The 20,930-nt window shown below is 40.8% G+C and overlaps 1 protein-coding gene across 1 annotated transcript in view; it reads left to right on the top strand.

The window, feature by feature from the left end:
- Positions 1 to 20,930, top strand: part of sh3pxd2aa (SH3 and PX domains 2Aa) — a 310,500-nt gene that overhangs the window by 56,751 nt on the left and 232,819 nt on the right. Inside the window, exon 3 of the mRNA XM_043712866.1 lies at positions 11,054 to 11,129. Within this exon, the coding sequence (XP_043568801.1) occupies positions 11,054 to 11,129 (76 nt within the window). The remainder of the gene's footprint in view (positions 1 to 11,053; positions 11,130 to 20,930) is intronic.

Genomic DNA, 20,930 nt, shown 5'->3' with positions numbered 1-20,930 from the left:
CGTGTCAAGGTATGCAGAAATGAGTTCGGTGGGGCAGGAGCAGTCTGAGATAATGGGTCAGCCACGGCAGTCAGGTTTGTGGATTTTGGGCAGGAGGTAGAAACGGGCGGTGTGGGTTTGTGGGACTATGAGGTTGGAGGCGGTGGATGTGAGATCCCCTGAGGTGATGAGGTTATGGATGGTCTGGGAGATGATGCTTTGGTGGTGGGAGGTGGGGTCATGATCAAGGGGACAGTAGGAGGAGGTATCTGCGAGCAGGCATTTAGCCTCAGCAGTGTAAAGATTGGTGTACCAAACTACCACCGCGCCTCCCTTGTCTGCCAGTTTGATAGTGAGGTTGGGGTTGGAGCTGAGGGAGTGGAGCGCTGTACGTTGTGAGGGTGAGAGGTTGGAGTGGGTGAGAGGGGTGGACAGATTGAGGCAGTTAATGTCACGGCAGCAGTTGGCTATGAAGAGATCAAGGGGGGATAAGAGGCCAGCACGGGGTGTCCAGGTGGATGGGGTGTGTTGGAGGGGGAAAGGGATCGTCAGAGAGTGGGCGAGAATCCTGGTTGAAGAAGTAGGCGTGGAGGTGAAGGCGGCGGAAGAATTGTTCAATGTCTCGCCGCGTGTTGAACTCATTAATCCAGGAGTGTAGGGGGACGAAGGTGAGGCCTCTGCTGAGGGCTGATCTTTCATCCTCGGAGAGGGGGAGGTCAACTCTGATTTGGCCAGTGGTCAGGAACGGCAGGGTGTAGCTGTGTGTGAGGCAGTGGAGGGATCCAGGAGGTAGAATTGCAGAAGTCTCAGCCCCTTTCCTTGTCCAACAGGTTCAAGAGTATTGCTCCCTCAGTGGACAGGAATGAGGACTGCAGGGAGGATGAGCCGACTGACCACAGCACTGTGGTGCAGGGAGCCATTCAAGTGGGGGTAAAGAAGAGAAATGTTGTTGTACTTGGGGATAGTATAGTTAAGGGCAGAGACACTGTGTTCGCTGTGACCAGGATCAAGAATCCCGAAGGTCTTGTTTCCTGCCTGGTGCTTGGGTTTGGTATATCTCATCTGGGCTGCAGAGGAATTTAGAGTGGAAGGACAACGATCCAATGGTCATGGTCCACTTAGGTACCACCGATTATAGATTAAACTACAGCACAGGTTCTGCTAAGGGAGTACGGCGAGCTAGAAGCTAAATTAAAAAGCAGAACCAAAAAGGTGGTAATCTCTGGATTACTACCTGAGCCACGAGCTAATTGTTATAGGGTCACTAAGATTAAGCAGGTTAATGCATGGCTCAAAGATTGACGTGGGAGAAACTTTGCAATCTCCCCTGAGCTGGATTTTCTCTTCTGTAACTGGAGATATTTTCTAATCAACTTATTCAGAACAGATGGGACTTGGACCTGGGTCTCCTGGCCTAGAAATAGGAAGATGCCCTCTATCTCAGTTGCCTTATCCTTGGATTAATCCAGTTACAGGGGGTCTCTGACTACCGAGCGTCCGATTTACAATCCCATGCAGGGATATGATTTTAAATATTTAACATACAAACATATCCTGCAGCCGGCTACTTTATAATTTTCTGCTTGGTGTTCTGATGTGTACAAACTAACTTGCTTATGGACTCAAGAACAGAACCCATTTGCAACCTGGGTATTGCCTATAATTGTAAACGGTATTCAAGTGATTCTGTGTCAGTAACTCTATACAAATTCTCTATCACTTTTCTCCCCCCTTTGTTCTAGCTGTCCATCCACTCAGTTTGTCCTTATGACAATGTATGACTTACTGATGATCTTGGTAATCTTCAGGGCCCAGAACTGTTTTTTTAAATGTAATTTGTGATTTGGAATGCAGTGTCAGAAAAGATTTTGAAAACTGGTTCAGTAGTAACTTTCAAAAGAAACTTTATAAATATCTGAAAAGGAAAACCTCTGAGCCATGAACAAAGAGGAGAAAATCCACCAAGGTCAGAATTATTTACTTAATTTTGTTACAACACAGCAGTGAGCCCTTCTGTTAATTAAACCAAACACCCAGGAAAACTCACCTCGTGGTAATCTCTTATAATATGTGACAGAAAACTCCCAAATTCCACTATTTAAAGAAAATATCATCAATTTTTTTCAACTCCAGAAGTGAACATCAATCAACAACTAATCACAACTCTAAGCCCTCTTTCTCTTTACTGCTTATTATTTGCTTCCAACTTTACAAGAATATGCTGTTCCAGAAGACACTTATTAAGATTGTGTCAACTTAATTTCAAAACCACACACCCGCTGTTGTCTTTGGTGTCTGTTGTCTTCCAGCTGAAGATCTCACTGGCTCGTCGTTTTTTTTTTACAGCGAATATGTTTCATATGAAAAGGTACCTTTTTTGATTGTTTCCTAATTTCTTGTATCTCTCAATGGCAGTTGCTCTCTCTGCAATTTTCAAAATATCTGCATTTCATGTCCCCAATATCAGATCATCTCATTGATTCAATGTTGGCAAAACAATAAATTCAAACTTGATTGAGTCTTATTATCCTGGGGCATAATTTAAACTGGTTAAATTTGAACAGCATTCACTCTCTCTTAAAGGTACAGTATACACCTTCAACTTGATAACAATTTAAAGTTACCTTGCATATAAAATTTGTTAGTTTGATTCTGATCTTGGCTGCATCCTAGACTGTGTTTGAAAAAGAAACTTTTCTCGTTGGTTACTAATAAGAGATTGTGTAGAATACCTGCTATTCCTTTGTCATTTTGAGGTATTTCCGAGCCACGCTGTTTCATTTATTTTAAAGCCCTTTTGCAGCTGTTCACAGTATGTGGACATTAATAGCCGGGCTAGCATTTATTGCCCATCCATAACAGCCCTTAAACGGGGCTTCTTGAACTGCTGCAGAGTGGGGTGTCCAAACACTCAGTACTGTTCGGGAGGAAATTCCAGCATTTGACGAGCAACAATAAAGGATTGTCACTATAGTTCCAAGTCAGAATGCTTTGTGGGTTGGAGGGGAACTTGCAAGTGGTAATCTGTTGTCAGAGATGCTGTCAGCGTTTTGATGCATCTTGTAAATAGGTACACATCCATTGTGTCACTGGTGGGTGGGGTGTCAGTCGAATATGCTGCTTTGTCCAGGATAGTATCAAATATCTTGAGTTGCATTCATGTGGGCAAGTGAGGAGTACTCCATTGCTTATGACTTGTCCTTTGTAGAGGGTGAATAAGCACTGGGTAGGCGGTGTTGTTACTTCAGAATTCTTCATCTCTGATTTCATTTGTACCAAGTTTATATGCTTGGTCTGGTTCAGTTTTTGGTCATTAACAACTCTTGGAATGTTAATAATGGGAAAATCTGTGAGAGAGAACATTTAAATTCTGTCCTGGTTTTTGCCCGGCACTTGAGTGACGTGAATGTTACTTGCACAAATTCAGTTGATCTCAGAGTCTTGCTACAAATGGATCTGAATAAGAACATCAGAATGTGAGAAATAGGAATAGGCCATTTGGCCACTCAATCTGCCCATCAGTGAACAAAATCTGCTCTAGGCCTCAACTCTTCTTTAATGCCAGCTTAGCATAGCTGTCAGTTCACTGCTATTTCAAAAATCTACATACTTTATAAAATACTTTCAGTCATCTAGCCTCCACATCCCCAGTAGAGAATTCCAAATATTGACTATCTGCTCTGGAGAGAGACAATTCCTTTGCAATTCAGTATTAAATCAGTAGTTTGAGATTCCCCACCAGTAGAAACCATCTTCTCAATATCTACCCTGCCAATCCCCCTCAAATCTTTTGTTTCAATAAGATCACCCCTCATTGCTCTAAACTCTGTTTGTGTGGAATTACAAATAGCACGCTGCAGGCATCACTGAATATTCCCAGTTCTGATGCTGTAGATATTTTTCCCATAAACCTGTTCAGAAATGTTATTACACCCCATTGGAGCAGATGGGTTTTGAATTAGGGCCTACTGATCCTGAGGTAGGGATGCTACCACTGCACCACATCATCCCCCTTAATTCCAGTGCTGTATTGTTGAGAAGGGTAAGTTGACACTCCTTGAATCGACTGAGTTTGGTCGTGCTCAGGACAATGCTCTGATGATCGACTACTCCTTTGGCACAGTGATAGTGTCCCTACCTCTAAGCTAGGAAACCCACATTCAAGTCCCACCTGGATCAGAAATTTGTTATAACCTCTGTGAACAAGTTGATTAGAAAATATCTACTGTGAGGAGAGCCCTGCCTCTGAGCCAGGAGGCTCAGTTTCAAGTCTCACCTGCTCCAGAGGTGTGTAATAACACAGCTAAACAAGTTGATTGATAATATCGATCCTGAGGAGCCCTTCTGCCTCTGAGTCTGGAGGTCTCTGTTCAGTTGTACCTGATCCAATGGTGTGTAATAACATTTCTGAACAAGTTGATTTGAAAATATCTGTGCTGAAGAGCTCCTGCAGTGATCTCCTAGAACTGAGATAATTGATCTCCAACAGCCTTAAACACATCTTTTGTTTGAGCAGGAGGTATTGTTTCAAACGCTATCTTTTATAGTGTTCTGTTAAAAGAGTTTCTGGATTAGAAACGCCGAGACCTGTTCCCATCACCTGTCGGTAAATAGAAGGAATCTAGAATTTTGGGCCACTGTTTCTGGAAAAAAAAGTCTCCCAATTTAAGATGAGGACAAAGAATTTTATCTGAGAGTTGATAACCTGGTAATTCTGTACTTAAAGGAGCGATGGATAATGGAAGGAATTCAAGGATAACTTTGGCAGTTCTTTTTGGTTTGCAAGAGAATCTAGGGTTATGGAATTGAGACTGGAAGGTGGAGGAAGGCTGCAGTCCAATCAGCCATGATCTTTTGAAATGGTGCAGCAGACTTGAGGAGCCTAATGGCTGACTTCTGTTCCTATTTTTTGAATTGAAATCTGACAATGGCAGCCATGTAATTTAAGTTCACTTAGCCACTGGATTGGCAGTGATGCCCACATCTCATGAATGAATTTGGTTTTAAAAAAACCCTGCATTTTCTTTGTTTTCTATTTAACTTGATGTGTAAAGTTGCTAATCTTTTAGGATAATAGGACTGGAAACTACAGTCAAACTGTAGTTATACAGCTTGATGTATTTTATTGTTCATCCATGGAATATGGGTGTTGCTGGCTGGGCCAACATTTATTATCTATCCCCAATTGCCCTTTGAGATGGCGATCTGCCTTCTCGAACTGTTGCACTCCATTTGGTGTAGATACACGTCTGCTGCTGAGGGAGGATGGTGTAGAATTTTGATTCAGCAACATTGAAGGAACGGTGATCTTATGGGCGGCACGGTGGCACAGTGGTTAGCACTGCTGCCTCGCAGCGCCAGAGACCCGGGTTCGATTCCCGCCTCAGGCGACTGACTGTGTGGAGTTTGCACATTCTCCCCGTGTCTGCGTGGGTTTCCTCCGGGTGCTCCGGTTTCCTCCCACACTCCAAAGATGTGCAAGTCAGGTGAATTGGCCATGCTAAATTGCCCGTAGTGTTAGGTAAAGGGGTAAATGTAGGGGCATGGGTGGGTTACGCTTCGGCGGGTCGGTGTGGACTTGTTGGGCCGAAGGGCCTGTTTCCACACTGTAAGTAATCTAATCTAATCTAATCTAATTTCCAAGTCTGGATAGCAGGTGACGTGGAGTGGAGCTTGCAAATCTTAGGTTTCCTCTGTACCTGTTACCCTTGTTCTTTTCAATGGTGTAAGTCATGGATTTGGATGATGCTTTGGTGAATTTCTGAAGTGAATTTCTTGTATAGAGTACACATTGCTGTTACTAAGCGTTGATGGTTGTGAAAGTGGATATTTGTGGAGTCAAGTGAATTGCTTTGTTCTGGATGGTGTCACGCTTCTCAAATGTTGCAGTTGCGCTTAGCGGGAGTCTTCCATGACACTTCTGACTTGTAGGCAGGCTTTAGGGATATAGCTGGTGAGTTACTAGCTGCAAGAATCAGAGCCTTTGATCTACTCTAGCAGCCACAGTACTTATGACTAGTCCAGTTCAGTTTCTGTTCACTGGTAACCTCCAAATGGTGATTGGTTTGGACACTGTCTTAAGGGGGAGAATGCAGGTAAGAGAAATGTTTTTACACTTGCATGAAATGAGTATATGACAAAGGACTTAATAGACTATTGTGGTGCTCTATTAAATCCAAATGGAAGGGTATCTTGTTTTATAGGGGAGGTGATGGCCTAGTGGTGTTATCACTAGACTATTAATCCAGACACCCAGGTAATGTTCTGGTTACTCAAATTTAAATCCTGCCAAGGCAGATGGTGGAATTTGAATTCAATAAATATCTTGAATTAGAGATCTAATGACAATGAAACCATTGTCAATTGTTGGAAAAACCCACTTGGTTCACTGTTGCCCTTTAGGGAAGGAAACTGCAATCCTTACCTGGCCTAGTCCAGATACAACTCTAGACCCACAGCAATTGATTGACTCTTAACTGCTCTCTGGGAAATTAGGGATGTACAGTAAATGCTGGCCTAACCAGTGACATCCACAACCTGTGAATGAATAAAAAAACTCAAAGCATTATAATGTAAATTAGAAGATCAGGCTGGAAAAGTGGTGCTGCAGAGTAATGAAAAAAACCTTTTGAATTGAAGTATGTGAAATCTGATTTAGGCGAAGAATGTACAATGTTATGGACTAAGCCACACCACTCAACATTCTTAAGCAGGCAGCTCAGACCTTAAATTTGCAATTTATTTCAGTAAGTGTACAGTGAAAATTACCTGGATTAAGTTAGCTAGGTTGAGTACTGGATTTTAAAAAACACAAAAATTTATTCACAAAATTACATAATGTAACACAGAACAGAATAAAGAACCCCTACAGAACTCAAGTCTATCCAAACTAGCCTTAATTATGCTATTCCAAATATACACAGCAGTCCCAACAAGCAAACTCCCTTTAAAAACCAGTATAAATGGAACACTTGTTTACAGGTTGAAGTTGAAGGGCAGAAAGAGAGAGAGATAGAGTTTCCACACAGCTCCCTGTTGAACTTCCAAACAGTTCAAGACTGAACTAAAAACTGCTCAGCTCAGCTAGAAAGCTGACCACTCCCCTTTCTTTATAGAGGTCATTTCTAAAACAAGACCACTTTGGCCTGAAGTCTCATCTGTTTACATATAAACAAAAGGCCTCTCAAAATCCTTTTCATCCCTGTACCAAACCAGACTGATTGGAGCCCAGCCTGGTTTAATATCCGTCTGAAAAAAATCAAGGACAGAGTATCCTTGAGCCAAGGAACAGCTTTGTGACAACAATAAGGAAATGGATGGAAACTGAAGTGCATTTGACTAAAATCATACTATTTGTCTCCTAAAATCAGTGTCAATTTTAATGAGATCCTAATATAAGCAGATGTTAGTAGTGCAGAGATTTGAAGTTAATACTCTAGTGACACTTGTTTAAATTTCACCATAGCAGCTGGAGGAATTTAAGTTCAATTTAAAAAATAAATTCGAATAAAAATACATTGGTTTTAATTTGGCTAAAACTAAATGCTACATTTCAGAGTTAGCATTTCTAAAAATGAAATTAATGATAAATCTCTGTCATCTGGTGTGTATGAAAAGACATCAAAGAGCTTCAGCCGTTCTCAATGCTAAATGCTGGTTTTAGTATCACTCCCACCACCATCTATTGATTGGAGTGATTAATATATTAGAATCTGAATCAAAGCAAGCATTGTTTTTTTTGAAGCTTTTCTATTTAGAGGAAAGAACTGAATTGAATTTTTGAAAATTCTCAATATTTTTCAAAAGCCCAGAACTTCTTTCAAGTCAAAACTACGACTTGAAAGAAGTTCTGGGATTTACATATTAATCAATAGGAACCTGCATCCATATTGTAAGCGATATTAAAGACTTAACAGCAATCTAGAGTTGTTCAATACATTGCATCAGTTGTATGACACTTGATCTTTTAGAATAAATTCTATGTACTGTGATCCTGTCCTGCTAGGTACCTGGGGAAGGAGCAGTGCTCCAAAAGCTTGCATTCCAAATAAATCTTTTGGAATATAAAATGGTGTTGTGTTAATTTTTACTTTTGTTTTACATTAAAAAAAAGTTAAGGTGATCACTTTGCATCCATAATCTAGTTCTCTCTTCTATTTTTAGGTACTTTAATGCATTATTTCTAATGTACTGTGTACAATTAATAATTTTTCAGAAATGAGGATATGAGAGTAAAGTGAAGAAAATCATTGTGAAAAATTTATGGGGAAAGATGTGAGAGGCTAGATCGGAGCATAACTGGTCTGGTTGGGCCAATAGTCTTTTTCTGTTGTGTATATCCTTCATAATGTCAATGTCCAAGGTTGAAAAGAAGTCCAACCTAGAAAAGTAAAGTTTAGGATTCATGTCAGTAAATGTTCCTTCACACTAAGTTGTTCTGGAATGTTCTGAGAAGGTATCGTGCATCTAAGGATCATGGGGATACAGATACACGGATCTCTAAACTTTTTAAGACATATTCATAGGGACATTCAGGTTTAACTTCGATTATTAAAAAGATGTCAAGATATGGTCCATGATGGATTTACTAGAGTGATAGCTAAGTGGAGAAAATATACTTTGAACAGGCCAGGACTCTTAGAAAAGAGGAAGTTGTGGGTAAGACCAGATAAGAGGCTTTCAAGATTATGAAAAAGTTCAATGAGTTGGACATGGAGCTGATAATTCTGCATGTGGGTGGATGGGAGAAACATTTTAGCTGCAATGATTCGGGTGTGAAACTCAAAGCCAGAACAGTTGAGATGAATCTTCAATACTATTATAAAGTCAGAAATGGGGATGTTTGCTAATGGTTTCACAATGTTCATCACTATTCAGGACTCCTCAGAGACTGAAACTGTCCTTGTCCAAATCAAAATGACCAAGTCCAATAAAACAAATCTAATCATTCCCCCCCTTCACATTCATAATGATTGCCATTGCTGAATCCTCCACTATCACCATTCTGAGGGGTAACATTGACCAAAAACTGAACTAGAGTAGACATGTTAATAGAAACATAGGAATAGGCTGTTCAGCCTGTTGAGCCTGCTCAGCTATTTAATGTGATGATGATGGATCAAACATTTTGACTTTTACATACTTCATTCCCATATATCTTTGCACCATTGATAATCAAACAATAATCAGCCTTAGTTTAAATATACTCAAAGACTGAGTTTCCACAGCCTGCTAGGGGAGAGAATTTCAAAGATTCACCACCTTTAGCTGAGTAAAATAAAATTCTCCTCATTTCAGTCTTAATTGGCATCCACCTAATCTTTATAAATTGTTCCCTCTGGATCTAGATTTTTTCCAAGAGGGAAACATCTTACTTGCATCAACCCTATCGATCCCTTTTAAGTATTTTGTAGATTTTAATGAGATCACCGCTCATTCTTTGAAATTGTAGAGAGTGCAAGCCCAGTTTCCCAATCTCTCTTCATAGGATAGACCTATCATCCTGGGAACAGGTCTAGTGAGCCTTTCTTGCACTCTCTATGGCAATACTATTTTTCCTTAAGTAAGGCAAGCAAAACTGCACGCAGTACTTTAAAAATGCAGTCTGGCCATGTGCCTATACATAGACTTCACAACTCCTGTACTCTTACCTGTTTGCTGTAAAAGCTATTAGTCTTCCTAATAGATAGTTGTATTTCCATGTTAACCTTCAGCGACTCATCAATGAGACACCCAAGTACCTTTGTATATGTATGCTTTCCAGCCTCTCCATTTAAAAAAAAAATACTCTGTACATTTTTCTTTCTACCAAAATGGTAACCTCTCATTTTCCCATATTGTATTCCATCTGCCATCTTCCAGAAAAGGTTTTACATCTTCCTCACAGGACAGGTTCCTGCTTAGCTTTGTATAGTCTGCAAATTTGGAAACATTGATTTGGACACAGGGACCAAATATATTAACAACAATATGGGTCTAAATACATCCTTACTATACTCTGCTAGTCACCGTTTGCAAATGCAAGAATACTGCAAGCTACAAGAGCAGGTTGGAGACTGGAAATCCTGTGCACCTGATGAAGGAGCAGTGCTCCGAAAGCTAGTGTTTCCAGTTAAACCTGTTGGACTATAACCTGGTGTTGTGATTTTTAACTTTGTGCAAATAACAATATCTTTACTTAAAAGTGGGGAAGGAGACATAAAGTGAAAAACTACAGACCAGCTAACTTTAACATCTGTCATGGGAAAGATGTTAGAAAGTATTATTACGGGTCGGTGTGGACTTGTTGGGCCAAAGGACCTGTTTCCACACTGTAAGTAATCTAATCTTTAAAACATAGCAGGAATCTTGAAAAAGTTCAATGTAATCAAACAGAGTTAATCTGATTTTGTGAAAAGGAACTCATGGCTTAGCTAACTCGTTGTTCTTTAAAGAAGTAGCATGCACATTTTTACCATGTACTGAAACAATGCACCATAAATTGAGTTCAGCCATTCCCAGATGCATACCAAATTGATATAAATTCCAGAATTATAATCAGCTAAACACAATTGAGAGAATTAATAACTAAGACAAGAACTGGAGGCTTTCTTTTACTAGTATTGGGATTGGGATACAACTGGATCGGGATACCACTGATCGGGAAGCCTGAGTTCAAGTCCCACCTGCTCCAGAAGCATGTAATAACATCTCTGAACAGGTTGAATAGAAAAGTACGTCAATAAAAAAACCAAGACAATGAATTGAAATTCAGTTACGTTAGTTAGCTTAGGCAAATGTAAGTCAGAGAGAATGGGTTAAGGTATGATTAGCTGGAATTTATGGAGTGTAAGCGACCTAATGTAGGGTACTAGAAAAGTTTAATTTAAGCTGAAGAAAAGTGAGCTCAAGTGAGAATGTGATTCAGTAATTCATTTAAAAAAGAATGTAAGGGTTTTCCACTGAATAGTTGAAACATATTTCATTGTTTTTTTTCAGGGAAATTGGATCATTTGTAATGAAAAAGTGCAAATGCATTTATAAAAGTGCTATATATGTAATGAACATTATGCACTCTTGCCTGTTCATTTTGTAGATGCAGCTTCTGGACAAGTTTCCTGTTGAAGGAGGACAGAAGGATCCTAAATTGCGTTGTATCCCATTCTTGCCTGGTGAGAAACAACCTAGTAATCCAATTATCACTCATTGTAACTTTAATTCTTTGTGCTATTTGCAGATCTGTTCAATTCTTAGTACATCCTGTGGTGTAATTTGCCTCATACTGTCTTCAGCTAAATTACATAGAATTATGAATAATGTACAGCATAGGAGAATCCATGCGACCAAAGTGGTTTGTGCTGGTATTTATGCTTTTGTAACATTGCCTTCCAGACATCATCAAACCTATGGAATTCAAATTGCTTATCTGTTGGGAATGAGTCTAAAGGACATCAATCATACCCTCGTAGGTGGTGGAACTGGACATTCCACTGTTCATGTGAGAAAACTGAACCAAGTCAGATGAATTGGCCATGCTAAATTGCCCATAGTGTTAGGTGCATTAGTCAGAGGTAAATGTAGGGTAGGGGAATGGGTCTGGGTGGGTTATTCTTTGGAGGGTTGGTGTGGACTTGTTGGGCCGAAGGGCCTGTTTCCATACTGTAGGGAATCTAATCAATGTCTTTGGATAGTATTGCCCAAATTCAGCACAGATAGGAGGAGGCAATTATCGACCTTTTAGGAAGGTAATACCGAAGCAGAGAAAATAAAAAAAAGTGCTGGAGATTCTGTGCCACTATTGGATGAGTAGGACTGAAACTCAGTGAGAAAGATCTTTCTGAGCTGGACAATGAGAGATTTTGGAGGAGTTTGCTCATTTGACTGCGTTAAAAGCATTAGAAGATGAGGAATGATACACTATAGTTTTAAGAGGATGTAATTTTTGACTTAGGGCTATTTTCAATGTTGTTGCAAAGATCAAAAGTCTAATTAGGGAATGTTGGCAAAATTGGCACAATTTGAGTGGCAACAACAGTCCAGACGTTTAGGAAAGAAAAGGGAAGTTGAAGGTCGGATAAACAGCTTGTAAGGATAATGAGATCAAGGGTAGATTTGTTTTTCTTTTAATGGAGGGGTATGATGAATTTAAACTGGAGAGGTGGCAGCCATTTACAATGTCATTACTTTGCATCAGTGTTCACTGAGGAAAGGGACATGAATGTTGAGATTAAAGATAGAAGTTTGATAACTCTAGATCACTTTGACATAAGTAGGGAAGATGTGTTGGGTAGGCTAGAGGTTATTAAGGTGGACAAATCCTCAGGATCGGATGAGGTATATCCCAGGTTGCTGAGGGAGGCGAGAGAGGAAATAGATGGAGCCCTGACAGATATCTTTATCGCATCCTTAAACACAGGTAAGGTGCCGGAGGACTGGAGGGGTGCTCATGTTGTCCCCCTGTACAAGAAGGGTATTAGGGATATTCCGGGTAACTATAGACCAGTGAATCTGATGTCAGTGGTGGGAAAGTTGCTGGAGAAGGTACTGAGGGATAAAATCTATTTATATTTAGAAAAGAATGGGCTGATTAGTGATAGGCGACATGGTTTTGTGCGGGGAAGATCGTGCCTTACCAACTTAAGAGTTCCTTGAGGAAGTGACCAAGTTGATAGATGAAGGAAGGGCTGTAGATGTCATATACATGGACAAGGCGTTTGATAAGGTTCTCCATGGTAAACTAATGGAGAACGTGAAGTCACATGGTGTGCAGGGTGTTCCAGCTAGGTGGATAAAGAACTGGTTGAGCAGCAGGAAACTGAGAGTAGTAGTTGAAGGGAGTTTCTCGAAATGGAGAAAGGTGACCAGTGGTGTTCCACAAGGGATCAGTGCTAGGGCCACTGATGTTTGTGATATACATAAATGATCTGGAAGAGGGCACTGTTGGTATGATCAGCAAGTTTGCACATGACACGAAGATTGGTGGAGTAGCAAAAGCATAGGGGACTGTCAAAGAATACAGGAGAATATAGATAGACTGGAGAGTTGGGCGAGAAGTGACAGATGGAGTTCAATCCAGACAAATGTGAGGTGATGCATTTTGCGAATCCAATTCTAGACCGAATTGTACAGTAAACGGAAGAGCCTTGGAAAAGTTGAGCAGAGAGATCTGGGAGTTCAGGTCCATTGTACCCTAAGAGTTGCTGCATAGGTGGATAGAGTGTTCAAGAAGGCATATGGTATGCTTGCCTTCATCCGTCAGGGTATTGAGTATAAGAGCTGGCAGGTCATGTTAAAATTGTAAAAGACATTGGTTCGGCCACATTTAGAATACTGTGTACAGTTCTGGTCGCCACATTACCAAAAGGATGTGGACGCTTTGGAGAGGGTGCAGAGAAGGCTTATGAGGTTGTTGCCTGGTATGGAACGTGCTTGCTATGAAGAGAGGTTGAGTAGGTTAGGATTGTTTTCATTAGAAAAAAGGAAATTGATACGGGACCTGATTGAGGTTTACAAAATCATGAAGGGTATAGACAGGGTGGATAGAGAAAAGCTTTTTCCCAAAGTGAAGGATTCAATAACGAGAGGTCACGCTTTCGAGGTGAGAGGTGAAAAGTTTAAGTGAGATACACGCGACAAGTACTTTACATAGAGGGTGGTAGGTGCCTGGAACGCGTTGCCAGCAGAGGTAGTGGAGGCAGGAATAGTAGATTTATATAAGACGTGTCTGGTCAGACGTATGAGTAGGTGGGGAGCAGAGGGATACAGCTGCTTAGGAGTTGGGCGGTAAGTTTAGACAGTAGATTTGGATCAGCTCAGGCATGGAGGGCCGACGGGCCTGTTCCTAGGCTGTAAACTTACTTTGTTCTTTTCTTTGTATGTGACTTGGAAGAGTATTGGATAGTTAGGGAGCATAAGACGGGTCTTGTGAATTAGGTCACCTCATTGGTTATGAGGGAAACTGGGAAAGAAATTTGAGGATGACCTGTGGTCAGGGCTTTGAAGGAGTTGCCTGGATGATGGGAAGAGGTGGCATAGAACCAAAAAGACAACTTTAAGGTGTAGTCTGAAAAATCTGTGTTTTCCTGTTGGTTTGTTGTAGGTAGAAAGAGCAAGAGATAAGGGAGTGAAGTTTAAGGAGACAATGAAAATGAGATATAAAATAAGATAATAAATGAGATAGAAGAAAATAAGTAGGGGATTACCTTTGCTTTCTAGGATGAAACTATTATGACAAAATGTCACAAATTAGTACCCCTTTTGAGGTATTTTAGCACTAATTTGTGACATTTTGTCAGAATAGTTTCATCCTAGAAATCAAAGATAATCCCCTACTCATTTTTTAAAATCTCATTTATTATCTTTGTTTTATATCTCATTTTCACTGTCTTCTTAAAACTCACTCCCTTTATCCCTTGCTCTTTCTACCTACAACAAACCAACAGGAAAACAGATTTTTCTGACTATACCTTAAGTTATACCTTTTTGATTCTATGCCACCCTTTTCCCACCATCCAGAGAAGATGAAAAATAAACAAACATTGAAAATCGTAGCTGACCTTTTGAGGAACCTGTATAGGAGAGCTCACAGCTTGGGAGCAAATAAGTGCCTGGCTTTTAAGTGTAACCTTGCTGTCTTTTTTTTATTGTAAGTCTTCAATAGCGAGTCAAGTGGGTTCTTTTTAGTTATGTTTTATTGACATCTGTCTCTTGATTAAAAGTAAAGAACATAGGTACTAAGTTAGCTTGGAGCAGTGTTTTTTAGAGCACTAAGAATGTGCTATTTTCTGGTCTGTAGATTGTTACACTGCAAAGATGGCCTTTACTGAAGTGCTTTGCTCTTCTTGTAGGATGCGGGGGATTAGGGGGAATTTCCATGTTACTGATGATTATATCTGCAGTAAATGTTTATTTGCGAGTCCTATTAGATTGCCTCTAAATGCTGCTCCAAGCAATGAAAAATATACAGGAGTTAGGAGATAGCAGTTATAGGAAGGGAGAAAAATTGCAGATCCAGTCAGGTAGATGAGTTACCTCCAGGAAAGGTAGGAGAAGGAGGCAGATAGTGCAGGTGTCTCCTATGGCTATCCCCATCTCAAACAAGTATGCTGTTTTGGAAAATGTAATAAGTGATGGATTCTGGTACACAGTCTAACTCTAATGGAATCTGACACATCCATCATTACAAGCAATCGATTGTGATAGGGAACTCTCTAACCAGAGGCACAGACAGACGTTTCTGCAGCCAACAATGAGGAATCAGAATGGAGTGTTGCCTCCCTGGTGCCAGGGTCAAGGATATCTGAGTGCAGACTATTCTCAAAAGGGGAGTGGAACCAGCAAGAGACCATTGCACATAGTGGCACTAATGACATAGGAAGGAAAAAAAGATGAGATTCTGAAGGGAAAAGACAGGAAATTAGGCAGGGATTTAAAAAGGAGGACCTTGAGGGTAGTAATATCTGGATTACCCCTGGTGCCATGAGCTAGTGAGGGTAGGAATGGGAGAAAAGAACAGATGAGTGCGTGGCTGAGGAGCTGGTGCAGGGGCGAAGGGTTCACATTTTTGAATCATTGGAATCTCTTCTGGAATAGAAGTGACCTGTATAAGAAGGACAGATTGCATCTGAATTGGAAGGGGACTAATATACTGGCAGGGAGATTTGCTAGAGCTGCTTGGGAGTATTTAAACCAGTAAGGTGGGGGGAGTGGGACCCAGGGAGATGGTGAGGAAAGAAATCAGTCTGAGACAGGTACAGTTGGGAAAAGCAGTAAGTCAAACAGTCAGGGCAGGCAGGAACAAAGCAGAGAACAAGGTCGTACTGATGAATTAAACTGCATTTATTTCAGTGCAAAATGCCTAATAGGGAAGGTAGATGAACTCAGGGCATGGTTAGGGACATGGGACTGGGATATTGTAGCAATTACAGAGACATGGCTCAGGGATGGACAGGATTGGCAGCTTAATGTTCCCAGATACAAATGCTATCAGAAAGATAGAAAGGGGGTCAAGAAAGGAGTGACGTTTTTGAAAAGAGATAACGTTATGGCTGTACTTGAGGATATTCCTGGGAATACATCCAATAAAGTTATCTGGGTGGAACTGAGAAATAAGGAAGGGATGATCACCTTATTGGGATTGAACTGTAGCAACCCCCACACCCAATAATCAGGAAATTGAGAAACCAATTTCTAAGGCAATCTCAGTTATCTGTAAGAATAATAGGATGGTAATGTTAGGGGATTTTAACCTTCCAAATAAAGACTGGCACTACATAGAGTTAAAGATTTAGATGGAGAAGAATTTGTGTACAATAAATTTTCTAATTCAGAATGCGGTTGTAACTACAAGAGGAAGTGCAAAACATGACCTACTCTTGAAGTAAGGCAGAGCAGGTGACTGAGGTGTTAGTGGGGAAGCACTTTGGGGCCAGTGACTGTAATTCTAATAGTTTTAAAATAGTGATAGAAAAGGATAGACCGGATCTAAAAGGTGAAGTTCTAAATTGGAGGAAGGTCAATTTTGATGGTATTAGGCAAGAGCTTTCAAGAGTTGATTGGGGGTGGATGTTTGCAGGTAAAGCAACAGCTGGAAAATGGAAAACCTTCAAAAATGAGAGTGTCCAGAGACAGTATGTTCCTGTTACTATGAAGAGCAAGACTGATAGGTGTAGGAAATGCTGGATGACTAGAGAGATTGAGGTTCTGGTCAAGAAAAAGAAAAAAGTATATGTCAGGTAGAGTGAATCCTTATAACAGTACAAGGGCAGTACGAGTATACTTGAGGGAAATCAGGAGGGTAAATAGGGTTAAGGACAATCCAGAGGGATTTTATACACACATTAAGGACAAAAGGGGATCTATGGAGAGAGTGGAGCCCCTCAAAAAGCAGCAAGGCAGCCTATGTGTAGAACTGCAGGATATGGATGAGGTACTAAATGAGTATTTTGCATCAGTGTTTATTGTGGAGAAGGACATGGAAAATATAGAATGTGGGGAAATAGATGGTGAAATGTTGAAAAATGGATGATGCTGGATATCTTAAAATGCATAAAGGTGGATAAATCCCCAAGACCTGATCAGGTGTACTCTAGAACTCTGTGGGAAGCTGGAGAAGTGATTGCTGGGCCCCATGCTGAAATATTTGAATCTTCGATAATCACAGGCGAGGTGCTGGAACACTGGAGGTTAGCTAACGTGTTGCCACCATTTGAGAAAGGTGGTAAAGAAAAGCCAAGGAACTAGAGACCATTGAGCCTGACACCGGTGGTGAGCAAGTTGTTGGAGGAAATCCTGAGGGACAGGATTTACATGTATTTGGATAGGCAAGGACTGATTGGGGATAGTCACCTTAACTTTATGCATGAGAAATCATGTCTCTCAAACTTGACACAGAAGGGGCTCAAAGGTAGAAGACAGAGGATGATGGAGGAGGGTTACTTTTCAGTTGGAGGCCTGTGACTAGTGATGTGTCACAAGGATCAGTGCTGGGTCTGCTGATTTTGTCATTTATATAAATTATTTGAATGTAACATAGGACGTATAGTTAGTAAGTTTGTAGAGGACACCAAAATTGAAGGTGTAATAGACAATGAAGAAGGTTACTGATATTCCTGATGAAGGACTTTTGCCCGAAACGTCGATTTTACTGCTCCTCTGATGCTGCCTGAACTGCTGTGCTTTTCCAGCACCACTCTAATCTAGACTCTGGTTTCCAGCATCTGCAGTCATTGTTTTTACCTAGTGAAGAAGGTTACTTCAGAGCGCAATGGGATCTTGATCAGATGGGCCAATGAATCGAGGAATGGCAGATGGAATTTAATTTAGATAAATGTGAGGTTCTGCATTTTGGAAAGGCAAATCGGGGCAGGACGTATATACCTTAATGGTAAGGTTCTGGAGAGTGTTGCTGAACAAAGAGACCATGGAGTGCAGGTTTCATAGTTCCTTGAAAGTGGAGTTGCAGGTACTTAGGAAAGTGAAGATGATGTTTGGTATGCTTTCCTTTATTGGTCAGAGCACTGAGTATAGAAGTTGGGAGGTTGTGTTGTAGCTGTAAAGGACATTAGTTAGGCCACTCTTGGATATTGCCTGCAGTTCTGGTCTCTCTCTCTCTCCTGTAGGAAGGATGTTGTGAAACTTGAAAGGGTTCGGAAAACATTTACAAAGATGTTGCCAAGGTTGGAGGGTTCGAGCTATAATGGAGGCTGAATAAACTGGGGCTGTTTTCCCTGGAGCATTGGGGGCTGAGGGGTGACCTGATAGGAGTTTATAAAATCATGAGGGGCATGGATGGGGTAAATAGACAGTCTTTTCCCTGGGGTGAGGGTGTTCAGAACTAGAGGGCATAGGTTTAGGGTGAGAGGGGAAAGATTTAAAAGGGGTCTTAGGGGCAACCTTTTCATGCAGAGGATGGTGCATATATAGAATGAGCTACCAGAGGAGGGGTGGAGGCTGGTATAATTTCAACATTTAAAAGCATCCAGATTGTGTATGAATAGGAAGGCTTTAGAGGGATATGGGCGGGGACTAGATTAGGTTAGGATATCTGGGTGGCATGACTGGAGGGTCTGTCTCCATGCTGTCCATCTCTGCGACTCTATGACTCTACTGCTGAAAAGCTTAATTTTTGAATGCGTGGGTCTATGCATTATCTAGTGAAAAAGCATACTTGTTGTGAGTCTCTACTGAGTTTGAGTGGTGTGATTGACTGAAGCTTGTGATAAGTGACTGTAGAAAGGAATAGTTAATTAAATGCTTATATGCTTTTACTTTGTGCCTTTCCATATTTTATTTCTGTGTGGCCAAAATGAAGGATTGTGCAAAACTTCTCGCAGCCACTTTCGTCTTCAAAGTCCATCTTTCTTTAATTAACGTTTATCCGAATAGTAAAACCTTGGTAAACATTATGGTTTCGGTTGCATCATTCAGGCCTACTTGTGAATTTGGGTTGCTGACACTTACTTTCCTATTTCCCCCTACCCCACTCCTTCTCTAATTTAATGAGATTATTGTAGGAAAAATGAAAAATGCTTCATTGAGCTATTGGCTCCCAAATTTTTGCTAATTCCAAAAAGGCTGAATGCCTGGACATGTTCTTTATTTCGAATGGAGAATGTAGCTCCTAGTAGGCATGTATGAGTCACTCTGGCACTGAAATAGGGCATGTCAGGACACTCCTGCAGGGTAATGGCTGCCCCATTGGATCATTGCTCACCATGTATCATACATGTTCACAAATGGTACTAAGGTAGTCCTATTTGGATCAGGAAAGTGTCAAATATACATCAAAGTGCCTTAGAATTACCCTCAAACAATTGAGCAACAGATAATGCTAGCCATTTGAACCCTACAGCAGCTTCGGACGTTTGAACATAGTGCAGGGTTCTTTGGTTTGACTTAGCACTCCATAGATTCAGTACACTTTGGCGATCTCCAATAAAAATGTTATTACATCCTTGCTGTGTATTTTCTGCTGTGTACATAATAGTTTGTTAGAGAGACAAAGTTGCTGGAATGCACCCAGTCTGTCTTTTTAGGCTGTAATGCCTGGTTGTACTTGAGTACATATAAAGGAACATTCTGAGGCATCCACAAGATTGAAGTGTGAAGGTACGAGCTTTGCATAAAGCATGTATGTTGGGGTGAAGTCTCTTGTCCACAAATTACAAAGATGTCCAACATATTAATTTATAATGGCATTATCTTTTAAAGATTGTGTCTTTTTATTTTTGTTTTTTTTAAATTTTTGGACTGAAATGAGAAGGAAGGCCATGGATTTAAAAGGCTGGCTGTAAGTTTTGGAAGTAAGGAATTTCATACCTATTGTGAACTGTGCACTTGTAGATTCCAGCAATGTCACAGAATTACAGAAGTATTATGGCGTGGAAGGAGTGCCTGCACCAGCTCTCCAAATAAGCAGAGAGGCAATGGCCTAGTGGTAATACCGTTACATTATTAATCCAGAAACTCAGTTAATGTTCTGGGGATCCAGATTTGAATTCCACCATGGCAGATTGAATTTGATGAATATCTGGAATTGAGTCTAATAATGATGACCTCAGCAATTGTCAAAAAAAAACCTCATCTGGTTCACCAATATGATTCAAGGAAGGAAACTGCCATCATTACCTGGTCCGGCCTACATTTAATTCCAGACCCACAAGCAATATGGTTGACTCACAACTGTCCCCTGAAGTGGCCTAAAAGCCATTCAGTTGTAGCAATGGCCATGAGGTTTTAACAGAGAAATGAAACTGGATGGGTCACCTGACATCGACCAAGGCACTGGAAACAACAATTGCAAAAACAGCCCTACTGACTCTGCAGATTCCTCCTTACTAACATCCGGTGGTTTGTGCCAAAATTAACAGAACTATCTCACAGAGAAATTCAAAACTGTCTGGGCAGAATCCAGACTTGGGCTGAAAACTGGTAAGTAACACTTGTGCCATCAAATGCCAGGCAATGATGATCTCCAATAAGAGACCATTTAACTGCTGTCCCTTGATATTCAATGGCATTATCATAATTGAATCTCCCATTATCCTGGAGGTAACCATTGACCAGAAACTGAATTGGACTACAAGAGCAGGTCAGAAGCTAGGAATATTGCAATGAATAACTCGCCATTTAAATCTCAAAGCTTGTCCACCATCTGCAAGACTGAAGTCACAAGAGCAATAGAATACTTTCCACTTACTTGGATGAATGCAGCTCCAACACTCAAGAAGTTTGACACCTTCCAGGACAAAGCAGCCCATTAATTGGCATTACATCCACAAACATCCACTCCCTTGACCAATACTCAGTAACAGTAGTATGCACTATCTACATGATGCAGTGCCGGACTATACTAAAGATCTTTAAAAGCATCTTTCATCTTGAAGGATAAGGGCAGCAGTTACATGGGAATTCCATCACCTGCAACTTACCCAACAAGTCGCTTATCTGTCCTGTCTTGGAATTATGTGGAT

This window comes from Chiloscyllium plagiosum, chromosome 22 (genome assembly GCF_004010195.1).
Source record: "Chiloscyllium plagiosum isolate BGI_BamShark_2017 chromosome 22, ASM401019v2, whole genome shotgun sequence".
NCBI lineage: Eukaryota > Metazoa > Chordata > Chondrichthyes > Orectolobiformes > Hemiscylliidae > Chiloscyllium > Chiloscyllium plagiosum.
Note: the sequence above shows the minus strand (reverse complement) of the source record. Positions and strands in the feature narration are given on the sequence as shown.